General features: G+C 41.2%; 1 protein-coding gene and 1 long non-coding RNA gene across 3 annotated transcripts in view; one reads left to right on the top strand and one right to left on the bottom strand.

Moving 5' to 3' along the window:
• LOC117232125 overlaps positions 1 to 13,368 on the bottom strand; it is a 130,990-nt gene that overhangs the window by 78,147 nt on the left and 39,475 nt on the right. The window lies entirely within an intron of this gene.
• LOC117232123 (storkhead-box protein 2) overlaps positions 1 to 13,368 on the top strand; it is a 111,400-nt gene that overhangs the window by 62,314 nt on the left and 35,718 nt on the right. For both annotated transcript variants that reach the window (XM_033491295.1, XM_033491296.1), the window contains exon 3: positions 8,968 to 9,163. In XM_033491295.1, coding sequence (XP_033347186.1) covers positions 8,968 to 9,163 — 196 coding nt within the window. The remainder of the gene's footprint in view (positions 1 to 8,967; positions 9,164 to 13,368) is intronic.

Here is a 13,368-nt window from a genome sequence, read left to right as displayed (position 1 = left end):
ACGGCGATTTAGGATCCGTTCATACTGATACATCGTGAATCCCGTACCCTCTCTTCCGTCCTAGTGTCAGTTTGAGCAATAATGCCTCTCTCCGCTGGCGAACAATACAATGGGCTGCATATATCTGAGCGAGCTTTGCGCAAGCTGTGCCAGAAGAACCAAACGAAGAAGAAGAAGGAACACGATGATTCCATAGATCTCGATGTGTTCAGATCGCCTGTTTAATTCGTTTCGAAAAAGTATAGCGTGAATATCGCAAGAGGAATGTGTCAGATAGTCGAAAATAACGAACACGTACGTTTTCTAAACCCCGTAACGGATTTCAAAGAAATGCAAATTGCTGTGTTCCTTTCGAATTACCGTTATTACGTCTGGTATGTACGTATTACTTGAAATACCAGCACTAACGCAGCCAGTCGGCGTAGACGTCGAGCATACGGGTACATCCACGAGGATTTTGGTTCCGGAGGCCGCGTAGAACGAGACCGGCCCACGTTTGAACGAACTGATTTGCATAAACACCGAGCAACAATGTGCATGGACCATGAAAAGGTCATTTTCGAACCAAGTCTATTTAAGTGGCAGTTCTGTTTACGCGACGATGCGTAGTTTGTAATTAGGATTTTATTTCCTTCCTAGATCCGGTACATCCTTGTTGGCAAAAAATATATGGTGGACGATATTTACCTTGCCTCTATTTCCTCCATAGATCCCAGTTGAGTTTCGCTACGAGGCTGTACGAATAGCAGCGATCTGTCCTTAAATGACCGTTATTACGATACATTGATCACGTTACCTTGAGGATGGTCGATGCAGCAATCGAGCGGACACTTTCCATCCGCATGGCGATTTCTGCCACGAGCACCGCCGCAAAAACACCGTGCTTTGTGCCGGCCTTCTCCGCCCATAACCGCAGTGTAACCAAGGATACCGGTTTGTTATATTCACCTTTTTACAATCTCAACAGCCGAGACTTCGATATTTGATTACAAACATTTTCTATCGACTGGAATGATCGTCAAAATATTTGGATCGCGTGTTTTCAATATTTCTGACTGTGGGATTTTTAAATAGACAGAATGATCTTTGACTTTTCTACGAGAGCAGCTGCAGTGAAAAATAATCGAGGAGGAAGCTATATCGCCCAGAAAATCGTTCCGTTTTATTGCATTTCACTTCGCGCCAGTTCTTTTTTCTTTTTCTTTTTCCTTTTTTTTTTTTTTTTTTTTTGTTTGAGTACTCTCGATTAACCGCGAAGACCAGCGTTTTTAACTCGGCACAAGAAAGCGAAATAAACCGGGTAAACAGACGGGACCGTTTAAGAGAACTTTCAAACGTTCCCTCGGCCGGTAACGCGCGTCTGTCTCCTTCTATCGTCGACGGAACACAGCCGCAGGATTAAAAAGTAGCGGGTAATTGCCAGCAAATTTCTTCATCAAACATACAATTTCCAAGTGCATTAATCAAATCGCGCGACTGCAACGCGCTTCTTAATATGCCGTTCAGGCTTCTGGCTTCCGATCGTGTACGTTCAACGAGTCACACGTACATCCACTTCGTCTAATCCGACCGTTACACGTACAACGATAAACGATCAACAGAACCAAGGGCAAGAAACGAAAATGAAGAAATGATAGATGGGAGAGAAGGCGCTTATGCAGCTACGATTGCCTCAAAGATATTAATTAAGAAAAAAGAACCATTCTCGATACACCCTTGAACAACGTTCAAGTACCACATTGACTATGATACGTCTAGGTTCTCTCGATGATTAAGATTACACGCCCGTGCCGGCGTAATGCATCACTCCATCGGACGATTTATTCAAAAGTTGAAACGTGACTATTCCATAACAGTCATATAGAAAAAAATTCTACGAAGTTGTTTATTTCGATAATACAAGGATACGACTGGACGTTTTTCCAAATATGATATCAAAACGATCCTTGGCTTACTTCGTCGTCTCGATCGTCGCCTATGTCGTTGACTTCGTAAATCAGCATGTCGTGCAGCCGTGCACCGTGAACAGACGCGGAGACTTCTATCCGCAGCGCGAGAACTCGTTTATCCGCAGGATGCCCATTCACCTCGCAGGCGCGTCTTCCTTTATTTGTTTGCCAATTTAATTGCAAAAAAATGAACGAGACCTATCCCCTGTTTTCCCTTCGTCCGCCTCGCGGCGTGCTCCCTTCCCGTTCCATGGCATCTGGCCCCCCAGCCCCAGTTTCAAGTTTACGATGACATAGAACGACGACATTGCCGGCAACCCTGGCTCACCATTGGCGTCCATCGAGAAATATTTCCCGATGATGCGCTATTATATCGTAAATCCATGTGAGAAATTAACATACTCGCTACCAGCATCGTATTAATATTTTCACCTGATACTTCTTCAATAAGTTGAGATTAAACCGTGTACAATTTCTAGCCGATAATATAAACAAAATAGTGTTCCTTGTTCTAAACGTATGTGTTAAAAACAGCAAGGAATTCTTACTTGATTCTCATAGAACGAGTGAGATAAAGTATAAAATGTTTGAAAAATTATAAACTACGCTGTACGTGTGACGTTTCAAAGTTAATTTGGGTTAATCTTAAATATCTGCGAAATAAATGAACATGAATAGATTTGTTCAATTAAAAAAGAATACACCTTGGACATTTATTATTTACAGATGGAGAATTTAATACAGGTTTAGAGTGCTCAATATCTATTTATGAAAAGGGAATGATTAAATATGATTAAACGATAGAAATAGTAGATATGAAGGTTTAAGTTAATCGTATGTCAGAGTTTGTCGATAAAAGGACAACACAGTCGACGAAAGTCGACGCCTATGTAGTAGCCGGATACGTAGTTATACCCAGTTAAACCCTTCGCTCTGCATTGCGTCCGCGCAAACGCGCACGCTGCACTCGCGGTATTAGCATATAAATTATGTTATCGTGATTTATGTTCGCGAGCCGCGTGCCCACACAGGCACTGTGGGGCTACTGATTAAAATTCGACGGCAACAAGATCCGAAGGCCTATCAAGCGATTGAGAGCCGACAAAATGCTTCGATCTTCCGTCGATATCGACTTTCCATATTTCAATGGAAAGACAGGCTCTCCTTGATCGAATCAAACGGGGAAAAAATGTTTCCAACGCACTACCTTTATGAAATTTTATGTAAATTAAGTTTTCATCGATATTTAAATGTAAATCTCGGTTTCCAATGACTTCGCATAATTTCACACGTACCATGAATGAAGTGTACATTTTTACTTTTCTTACACAGTTAGATCTGTTTAAAACTCTGTATGTTCTTGATTTCGCTTATTTTTCAACTCAATCGTATCTTTCCATCGTTGAAAGACTTGGTAAGTTTCGTTGTAACTTTGAGTGCATTCTAGTTTCATTCTGAAGTTTGTGTTACACCATTGAAAAAGGGTAAAAGTGGAACACAAACTCGACCATAAAATTCGATGTTCGTAACAGGGATAAACCTACTTTCTTCCGACTCTGCCGTCCATCACCATTACCCTCGATTACCGAAATCACACGAATCGTTGTTAATCTTTCATTTTCTCCTGTTCATCCTTTTGACCTTCTATCATCTATCTTCTCTGGAGTTTCGATTGTCTAATCCGAGGTCGACTTCCTCGAAACATTTGTTTCTTCGACTCGTCGCGAGTTCTTATTCGGCCTCGCGTAGCCGAGCCTCTAAAAGGATAAGCATGCTCGCGAGAGCATGGCTAGCATATTGCATAATAATTAGTGGGCAGCCAACGACCGTATACCCTGTAGAGTGAATTGCCGCAAGTTCATTGTCGGCAAAGAAATAGCAATATAAACGTAACGTGCACCAGGAACAGCGAGCCGATTAGCAACGCTATTACAAGAGTTCTCTCAGTTTCCACCTCTCTCCCGCTTATCCCTTTATTTCTCTCTGTCTGTCTGTCTCTCTCTTTCTCTTTCTTTATGCGCTATGCACAGATAACTCTCATATAACGTGTCAATCAGTGTTTAAAAAAATGTCACGTTAGAAAAATCGCATTCCGTCGAACTCATATTACATACAGAAAACTTCATATAAAATCAGAATTATTAAAGTTAAAAAGTACACACAAAAAATCACCTTTAATCGTGATTACTAGACTACGGGTATTTATGTAGTTAAATTCTCATTTTTGTAAACATTATGAAAGAACTGGTATCTGAGTAGAAATTTATTTTATCTACGAAATATTATAGCGAGTCTATTTTGAATATTTTACATATTTTTGCATATTATGTATCAACAGTCTCCACATTCTCGTATCTTTAACTTTTCCAACAATGTATTCCGCTGATATTTCTTTCTTGGTATAGGTATCACATTATACGATGGTTAGCAGTATTTTCAAGCATGCCGCGGCTCCCTCTCATAGTTCTTTTCATTCTTCCTGGTGTTATCGTAAGTAATGGTCGCTCAAGAAGAACAACGATCAAGTTTATGTACTGTTTACACGGTCTTCGACCGCTTTCTTCATGCATCGTTCCCAGACGCACGTTTTTCCATCGCGGTGAATTTATGCGACGCGAATACTGCCCTTGAAAATTCCTTTCCGCATTCTGTGCGCATGGAACGATTTGTCGGAAGAATCTTGTAATTATATTGCACGAACTAATTGTTAAAAGTGATTTCAAAGTAGTTTGGTACTTACTTTATGGTAATATTTTTTATTTAAATTTTTATTGGGAGGAATTTGGCTATTCCCGTGATATTAAAGAATTTTGTAACGGATTTTGTAGCACCCAAATTAATACGAAACATTCTCAATGATGGCGATAATGAAATTCGCGTATGTTCGTATCTGTTGGAATATTGAAGAATGGGAACAACAGACTTAAAACTGAGAAACCGCTTTCTTTCTTGTACGCAATGGACCAAGAAGACTGAGGTTGCAAACCATAGGAAGAGGTCTCGTTTCGAGAAGAATTCGTGAAAGAAACGATCTCGTGAAATCGATGTGGTCGACGTTATGCGTCCGCGTGAGATACGAATCAACGACCGTCGACAAAAGAAAGTTTGACGTAATCGAGGGAGTTTCACCTGCCGAAACACAAAAGCGATCAAACGATAGCAATTCCCCGAGATTGGTCAAAACTGCATCGAAGAATTGCGAGATCCGTCGTCATCCTTGAAGGCACCTTGACACGGATAAATCTGTTAAATCACCGCGTTAAGTAACGTCTTAATAAAAGCTGAAATGTTACTACCTACGATTCATTCACGCGACTTGTATTGCGATTATGTCCATATACCTTTCAATTTAATTCTTTTTACGAAAAATTTTATACTTCGATCGTTGGTAATCTTACTGTTAAATGATTAATATCCAAACGATTATTTCTTTACGCAATCGTAACTTTAACGATTTAAACTTGTAAACAGTGACTTGCACTAAACATATCACCCCATAGTTTGGTGTTATTACAATTATTCCTTAAATGGACCATTATCTCGTCTTCTACTAGCGGAAAATCATCCAAAAGAATTCACAGATAATGCGTAACTATTTTCACCGATTGGAAATCGAACAGAGCTGTTATTGGCCAATCTTTACTTCCGAACGAGGGAACCTTCCTGCTGCGACGAATTATATGCAGTAAATCGAATCGAGAACAGCACGAAACTCTCTCGTTTTGTGGCTGTGCAGTCGAGCAACGCGAAATTCCCATCGCGGGGATCGTACTGCGCATTTCGAATTGGGACGATCAGAGTACTAAAGAACTCGAGTATGCTTTAAGGGATGTTATAAAGGATAACTACTTTCCTGTTTACGCGTGTATACTTGAAAAGTATTCTCGTTGCATTTTGAGACTCGCTCGGAAGAATATCTTTCGTTTCCGCGATTCGAGCACCGATATCTTGCCAAGCTGAAAGTTTCTAGAGCTTGACATCCACCGAATTATTTATTCCAATTTCCATTTTAATAATGCAAATGCAAAGGAAGTTTTTAATTAATTAAGTCTTCATACAAGATGGATTTCTTCTGTTTGAAATTCTAATGAAAATTAAAGAAATTAATTGTTCAAAATATCTTCGTTATACGCTAGAATTTTGATAGTAACGACCATAATCGTGTACCGTCATCTATCGTCGATAATACTCGAACGATGGACATAAATTAAGAAAGTTAAAATACGTATTTATATGTTTTATATTTGATAATCTAATAATATAATATATAATATATAATATTTTAGGATCTTTACTACAATTAGTTTATTTACAATAAATGAATTAAATATATGTTGGTTAAACAGGAAACGATGGTTGCTTAACGTGAACTAATCACAATAACGTATTATAATTAAGACAACTAGATAGTTAATTTGCAACTCTCGTCACCACGGATCCAACGCTCTCTCTCTCTCTCTCTCTCTCTCACACGCGGACCACACTCTCTCGACAACGCTAGCAACATTATCTCCCTGACTTCTCGATTCACACTCTCTGGCTTCTCAACTAACACTGACTGTTAATTTGTCTTTGTCCCTTAGCAACCCCTTGTCTTTTGTCTTAGCCTCAAGTCTTTTGTCTTAGCCCCACACGCACATGTTCCGCAACCGCTTGTTTATAATTCACCCGATACCTCTTAGGCCTTTTGTCCACGATACTACAATATATAATATAGTATAATAAATCTAATAATATAATTAGATTATTAAACGTCTTTACGGTATCGCAGATATAGTTCAATAATTCAGCCAATTTTATAACTCAACATTGCCAAAGTATCGAGCACACTGGATTATTGGAATTCTACGATAACTTAATTTTTGAAAGTATCAGTCATTTCATTCAGAAATATCTTATTTTCGACGCACGGGAATGATTTTTAGCCCGAATTGGATATCGTTAGCGAAAAGTCACGCTCCGAGAGCACAAGTGCCATTACGGTCGATACACGGTCGGATTATTCGCGACGTTTCGGGGAGGAGCTCGTTGAACGCTTTCAATCGGGGCTCCAAGTGAAAAATGTCCTGTCAGGTGCAGCGAGTCAGACCCTATCGAAGGTCCTCCAACATAGGAGCTGCGTTGAATGCGCAAAAGGAAAACGGGAATACAAAAAAATTTGTGGAGAAAACGTTTCACGAGTGCACAGCACTAAATTGGTAGTGAGATTGTTGGCATCGGATATAGTAAACAGTATTATTAAAAGTGACTGGCTTTAAAGAACAAGAAACCGAAAGACCAGATTTAAATCGACGATCACGTAAGGTAAGTCGAATATATAGGATAACACTTTTTCATATAATCCTTTCTTAAGAAAATCGAATATTAAATACGTACTTATAGTAGAACTCAGCCAGTTTCTGATTTGACAGAATTGGCGATCGACAGGAGTTATTAGTTATAAATTATCCTATAAATGAAAATAAATCGAATATTGACGATAAAGTCTTTTCGTTTGAAACCTCATCTTCAAGAAAATCAAGTTTGAAGATTTATCGACATATTCAAACGCCATTTTAAGACACGTAGACTGTACTGCGAAGTTAATCAAGGATATGTGTTTGCACAATAAATGTATTTCATACTCGAGCAAGTTGTCTTTAGTTTCTACGATTTCCCGTAGTTATAAATTTCTCAAACATAATAAAAATTAAAAATTCGAATTATAGCTTCATGCACGGTATGACAGTCCTGCAATTAAACTAGTTGCAAATAGAATTTGAGCAAGGTTACAACGCGAGAAAGTACACTAAAATCAAAAGAAGCGCGTGATTAATGCCGAAGAAAGTAAGTAGAGAGAGGAAGTAGCAATGGATAAGCGACGAGAAAAATATCGCAATTTGCGATAACCACGAGAAACGTATTCTTGCGATATATTAAGTCGTGAACAGAGCAATAACCGTGGTCACGAAACGAAAACAGCTATGTTTCCTTATCTCAACCTTTCTGAAGAAAGAAACGAATCTTTTAACAACGATCCTCTCTTACCTCTAAACGAGTCTTTCTAATCTCAGCATAATACATTGCATAAGAAAAGACTTAACTTTCTAACTCATTATATAAACATAAACGCGTGCAACACTATGCTCATTCAACGTGACTAATTACCGATTTATCATTTATTTACTTGCTCTTACTATTACTATCTATTACCATTATTTAAGAAAAGTCGTAGCGAGAAAAACTTTCGTTCCAAATATCTAACTATCATCCTTTGAAACACCTTGACGACAAGAGCAACATCAAAGCTGCATGATTTACGGGTCACGTGTGACTCCTCCTTCCATCTCGAATAGAGAGACGAACATCATGAAATGAACAAAAGCATAATGCGTTGTATTCCATCCGCACAAAGGCCGCCAATGAATCATAGTAGCCCGTGAATCGACCAATCGATTCGTCCACTTCTCTCTAATTTCATGGTTTATCGTGAAGCACAGAGGGAGAACAAAGTTCATTGATCACGTAGCGAGACAGAGAAGGAAAGGAAGGAAAAGGGCAATCGTCGGTGAAAATCCTGCGGGGCCATTCGTTTATGAGTACGTACTGTCTGGCTTATTCGACCCCCATCATGGCCTACGCCTATATATACGGACCGTAACTACGTGGGGAACCGGGGAAAACTACGAGGGTGGCACAGTTTCGGAGTTTGTGAGAAGGGTGAACGCCAGCCAGCCCCGTGGCACTAAACACTTAACTGCCCGACCGTATTTTACAGGATGAATCCTAAGATTCTATCTTTCGTACGACCGCCATCTCGGTAATGGAGGATTCACCTTTATGGCACTGTAGTCGACAATTTGGCGAAATTTACATTTGCGGACCATCTGTTACGCAACGTCAAAGAGAATTATGATTATCAGATTGCCGATGTTTGTGTAGATTTATTTTTATATTATTATTTTTATATTAGAATTATTTTTGTGAACACGGCTAAAGAAATGAAATATACATGTAATTGTGATTCAAACTGTTTCAGAGCTTTTTGGAGGCGAACTCCAAATGCTGGTGGAACGCAGCCTTGGTGGACGCAACCCGACAACTCAGGTACAAGGGTCACGTGTCACCTGGGGTGCTGATGGTCGGTGGACCACCCTGTGCCCTCGAGGTCTTGAGGGCAGCCTGGGCTCGGAATGTCCTACGACCGCCGGCCGATCACGCGATAACTTGCCTTGGTAAGTACATTCTCAAGCTTCTAACCATGATTACCCTCAATTTTTACCTACTCCTTCGTCCTTTTCAAACCAAGTTGTTACATACAACGACCAAGACCTGTTCTAATCGTACCGATTAATTACAGAACGATTTATTTCGAATGCTAATGAAACTCGAATCGGACGCATTAGCGACATGCGTCGATTATATCGCTGATCAAGAGAACGTTCGATGCCCATAGCTGGAATGGACGCGCGTACACCGTTGCAAATAAACAGAACTGCTATGCCACGCGGTTGTATCTCGTGTCGTTAGCGGAAGCGGATGATAATGCAAATTGGATGTGGCGTTAACGTTTGGTTGTGCATCGCGCTAGTATACGTTTAAATCGAGGAGAGCAACGTATCTCACTGGCTTTATCTTTACGCAACTATGGTTCTTGCATTATCGGCACCGCTTTACCGCGTTCCTTTGTGCAAGTATTCGAGTTCCAAGGAAGTCAGGCGGCGTATTCCATGCTCTTACGCGCTACCATGTGCTACCTAAGTATCGTTCGCTGTTGTCGTTCCGCGTGTCTCTAAATGCCTCTACGAAATTCATTTCCAACAGCGGCGAATAGGAACGCGAACGATATCGTCGATAGCATGCGATGTTTTTCTGTTTTTTGTCTTCTCGTGTACCTTTTTCACCAGCACGTTATTCATCGACGTGCCCTCCATCTTCTTTTTTCATTCCACGCCACCACTATTGCCATTTTTGCGCATCGCGTTCCTCTATCTATATACACCTACGCACCACTACCTCGCATACCAAACGTATGCTAATGCATGTAAGTTCCAAGGTACATTGGCGTAACAGCGCAATTAATAACGCCATGACTACAACATTCAGAGGTAGCTGGATCACCTGCATGGTTTGTTGGATTTTCGAGTCGATCACGTTTTACTGGTCCCGTCGTAGCTATCTCCACAGCTACGATCGAAATAATTCCGATGGAAACGAGACATTGCTCCTCCCTTATGCCGCGTCCTCGTTGAAGCAACAATGCTTATCCTCGTTGCTGCATGTCCTAAACAGAGCGCCCAACAAAGATATTAACTCGTAGAAACATTTTGTCCGCACTGCAGCAACGTAATCGAAAGAATTCACGCGTCGATTATCACGTAGAAATACCACCACACGAAATTTCCACTCGAAAAACTTCGACCTGGAACTTGATTACACAATGCGGCAGTTGCATAACGTGTAGCAGACAGTTATCGAAACATCCGTAAAATACACGTTTGGCATTTCACCATAAAACTCGAGCCAATCGTAACGCTAACGCAACGAGTCACGATGTCAGCCGATTCCTCGCATTATCCAACACCACGGTTGGCTAAAATTTCCACTTTATCAGGAGGATTTTGTCAGCCGCCGCGCCGGCTGATAAACGCGTTCAAACACACAGCAGGGTACACGCGCCTATGCGACTCGCTGCTCCGGCGGTGTCTCCTTGTAAAAAGCAAACGATAGCCTGCTACGTTCTACGTCGTTTATCTGCTTGGATTATAGAGCATCCGTGGTATCTAGGGGCCGCTTTCCTTATATGCTCGCTTTTCTTCTTCCTTCCCCACCCTTTTCGCGTGTCTCTTTTCTAGTGCCTCGGTATCTCCTTCATTTTCCTTATTTTTTCCTTCTTCTCTTCCCGCAGGCCGGTTCTCATATGACTTAGACACTTGGATACACCTACACTCGGCTATCTCGTGTATTGGTTTTATGCTAATGTATATGCATTCCAACATGCCCGGACACAGTCATATAATTAATGATACCTTGTTCTCGCGGTTACTTTTTTCTGCAAGCGGATGTAGAAAACTTCGTACATTGTTCACGGCCTCGTTCGTTACCGCGTTCTCGTGACGAATACCTACGAATACCAACGACCCGGAGCTCTAACGCGAGATACACCCTTATTCATGGGATTATTAACAAATGTTGTTAATTTTGTATTGAATGTGATAATTGATCTAGATCGCTAGAGAAACAATTAACATACGATGAGAAATTATGGAAGCTGTTTGCGACAGTTTTAGAAAATAATAGAGAATTGATAATTATACGTAGACATAACTGTACAGTGTTTCCTATAAATTTAGTTGAAAGAATTTTGAGACAACTCAAATGGCCCAAAATTTAAATCTCCTTTATGAAATCGTTTATATTGTAGGAAATGATCAAGTAACGTCATATAAAACATAGCAGTATATCAGAACAGAATTATATGAATATCGAAATTAACTAAAACGATATTCGTGAGATAGAATGAATAAAAATATTTATTAAATACATAATTGTTGATACTGAGCATGCGTGATCTTTACAATCTAAAGTTTCAAACGAAGTTTGATGATTTCCAAATGAATTAACAGATTCCACTTCGTTTTTCTGTAAGTGTCCTGATAAACAGCGTAACGTAGATCGTTCGGTTATACTTGAGTTAAAACCGAAATTGATCGCGTGTCGCAGCTCAAAGTTATCCCGACCATGTAATAAAATGCTACCCTTCAACGGGTATCGATACGAGATCCACCTTGATCTTCCATATAAATATCTTCTACTATGCTCGGAGCGTCTTTGTAAAATCTGTGAAAACTGTCGGCTGAACACCGTGAAATCTCGACTCTCTAAGAGTATTACGCAAGCGAGAATAGCCGCGAATCTTCGAATGGTTTTCGACGAGTTTATCGAAAAAAGTAATCTGAAAAAAGGGGGCTGTTGCGCAAGGCGGCTTTATCGTCGATCATTAAAGAGGCACCGATGGTAATGTAAATGAATCGTGGCGTAAAGTTCTTCGCCTTTCTCGCCGAGAAGATCCGTGCCAACGGCAGCAGGAGTGCTTAAATCGCGAAGTTGCCTTATCTCGAGTACCTTATCTTTACGCGGCTACGGTTCTCGCTTTATCGATACCAGTTTACCCGCGTAGCGTTTAGATGAGTTTGCCCTTGCAACCAGAGACACGCGACGCGTTTGCACCAGCGTGCAAACAGCAACAGCAGTCTTTATTAACAACGATCGTGTCAAGCACGAACGTCGAAATCGTTCGTTCATATTCAAGTTTAACGATTGCGACATACCGACGATCCTATGTTTCCACTTTTAAACTACAGGGTGTCGTTCATACACCGTGCACCGGTCATTTTCTTCGTCGTCTAACGTTTCTTCCCTCTTTCCTATCGCCTCGTTTGCATACGTTCTGCTCCAAATTCAACATTCCTATCTCCGTTGCAGACGCGCGTATCTCGGCGACTAGCACGCGCTGACACCTATGTGATTTCGTTCCTCGCCATTCTTTTCCTCTTTACCATCGTCTTTGCGTTCCTTAGCTTCTTTTCTCTCTTTCTCTTCTTCGAACCACCGTGCTTCCCTTCCCAGCCTGTCGGCATTCTTTTTACTCTCTTTCCACTTTTTTACACATCGTCCGCTCGTATCTACACACGCCTACGCGTGACTATCTCGCATACCAGGCTTATGCTAATGCACGCGCATATCAACGTTCACTGGCGTAGGAGCTCGTTTAATATTATCCCCGCGTCGTGTGACCTTATTTTTACGAGGTTGTTGCACGAAATTACGACGCTACGCTTCCTTCTTCTGCCGTCTACTCTTCCAAGCTCGTCGGAAATTTTTCTTCTTCCTAACTCGGGAACTGAGAGAATTCGTTCGGAAGGTCGCCAACGGCGCAACCGAGCCGATCTCCCGGACGATCAAGCGCGTATCTGGAGGGCACTGGTCGTTCGTGTCAGAAATTCGAGAAGGAAAGGGCCTCGAGGATGCGGCTGTATGTAAAAGACACAACAATTCCCTTCGACTCGTTGCAAGATTCTCCATTCTCTTCTCGCGTATAAGTTGAAATGGACGAGAAATATCATGTTAATGTCCCGATAAATTCCCGATTTCTCCGTAGTTGCGAGCAACGCACACGTTCGTGCGTGAACATAACGCGAGAGGCGAAGCGAGTTTCACGCCGGCAACATAATTGGTCTGTCGTCTACCTCGTGGACGCCGGACGGCTTATCGGATCTCTCTATTTCCCTTCTTTCATCGTTTCGTTGGCTGTGTGTCACGAGAATGGCAAGCGGGATCCATAAAAGCGGCTGTAGTCGCATGCCTTCTCTGCCCGATCACTATCGATTTCGCAGAGCTACCTCAAAACGTACGCATCAAGGACAAGCATTACGCACCC

The sequence above is a fragment of the Bombus vosnesenskii genome, unplaced genomic scaffold, assembly GCF_011952255.1.
Source record: "Bombus vosnesenskii isolate JDL3184/JDL3185 unplaced genomic scaffold, Bvos_JDL3184-5_v1.1 scf7180000013285, whole genome shotgun sequence".
Lineage (NCBI taxonomy): Eukaryota > Metazoa > Arthropoda > Insecta > Hymenoptera > Apidae > Bombus > Bombus vosnesenskii.
This window is presented reverse-complemented; position numbering and strand designations above follow the sequence as displayed.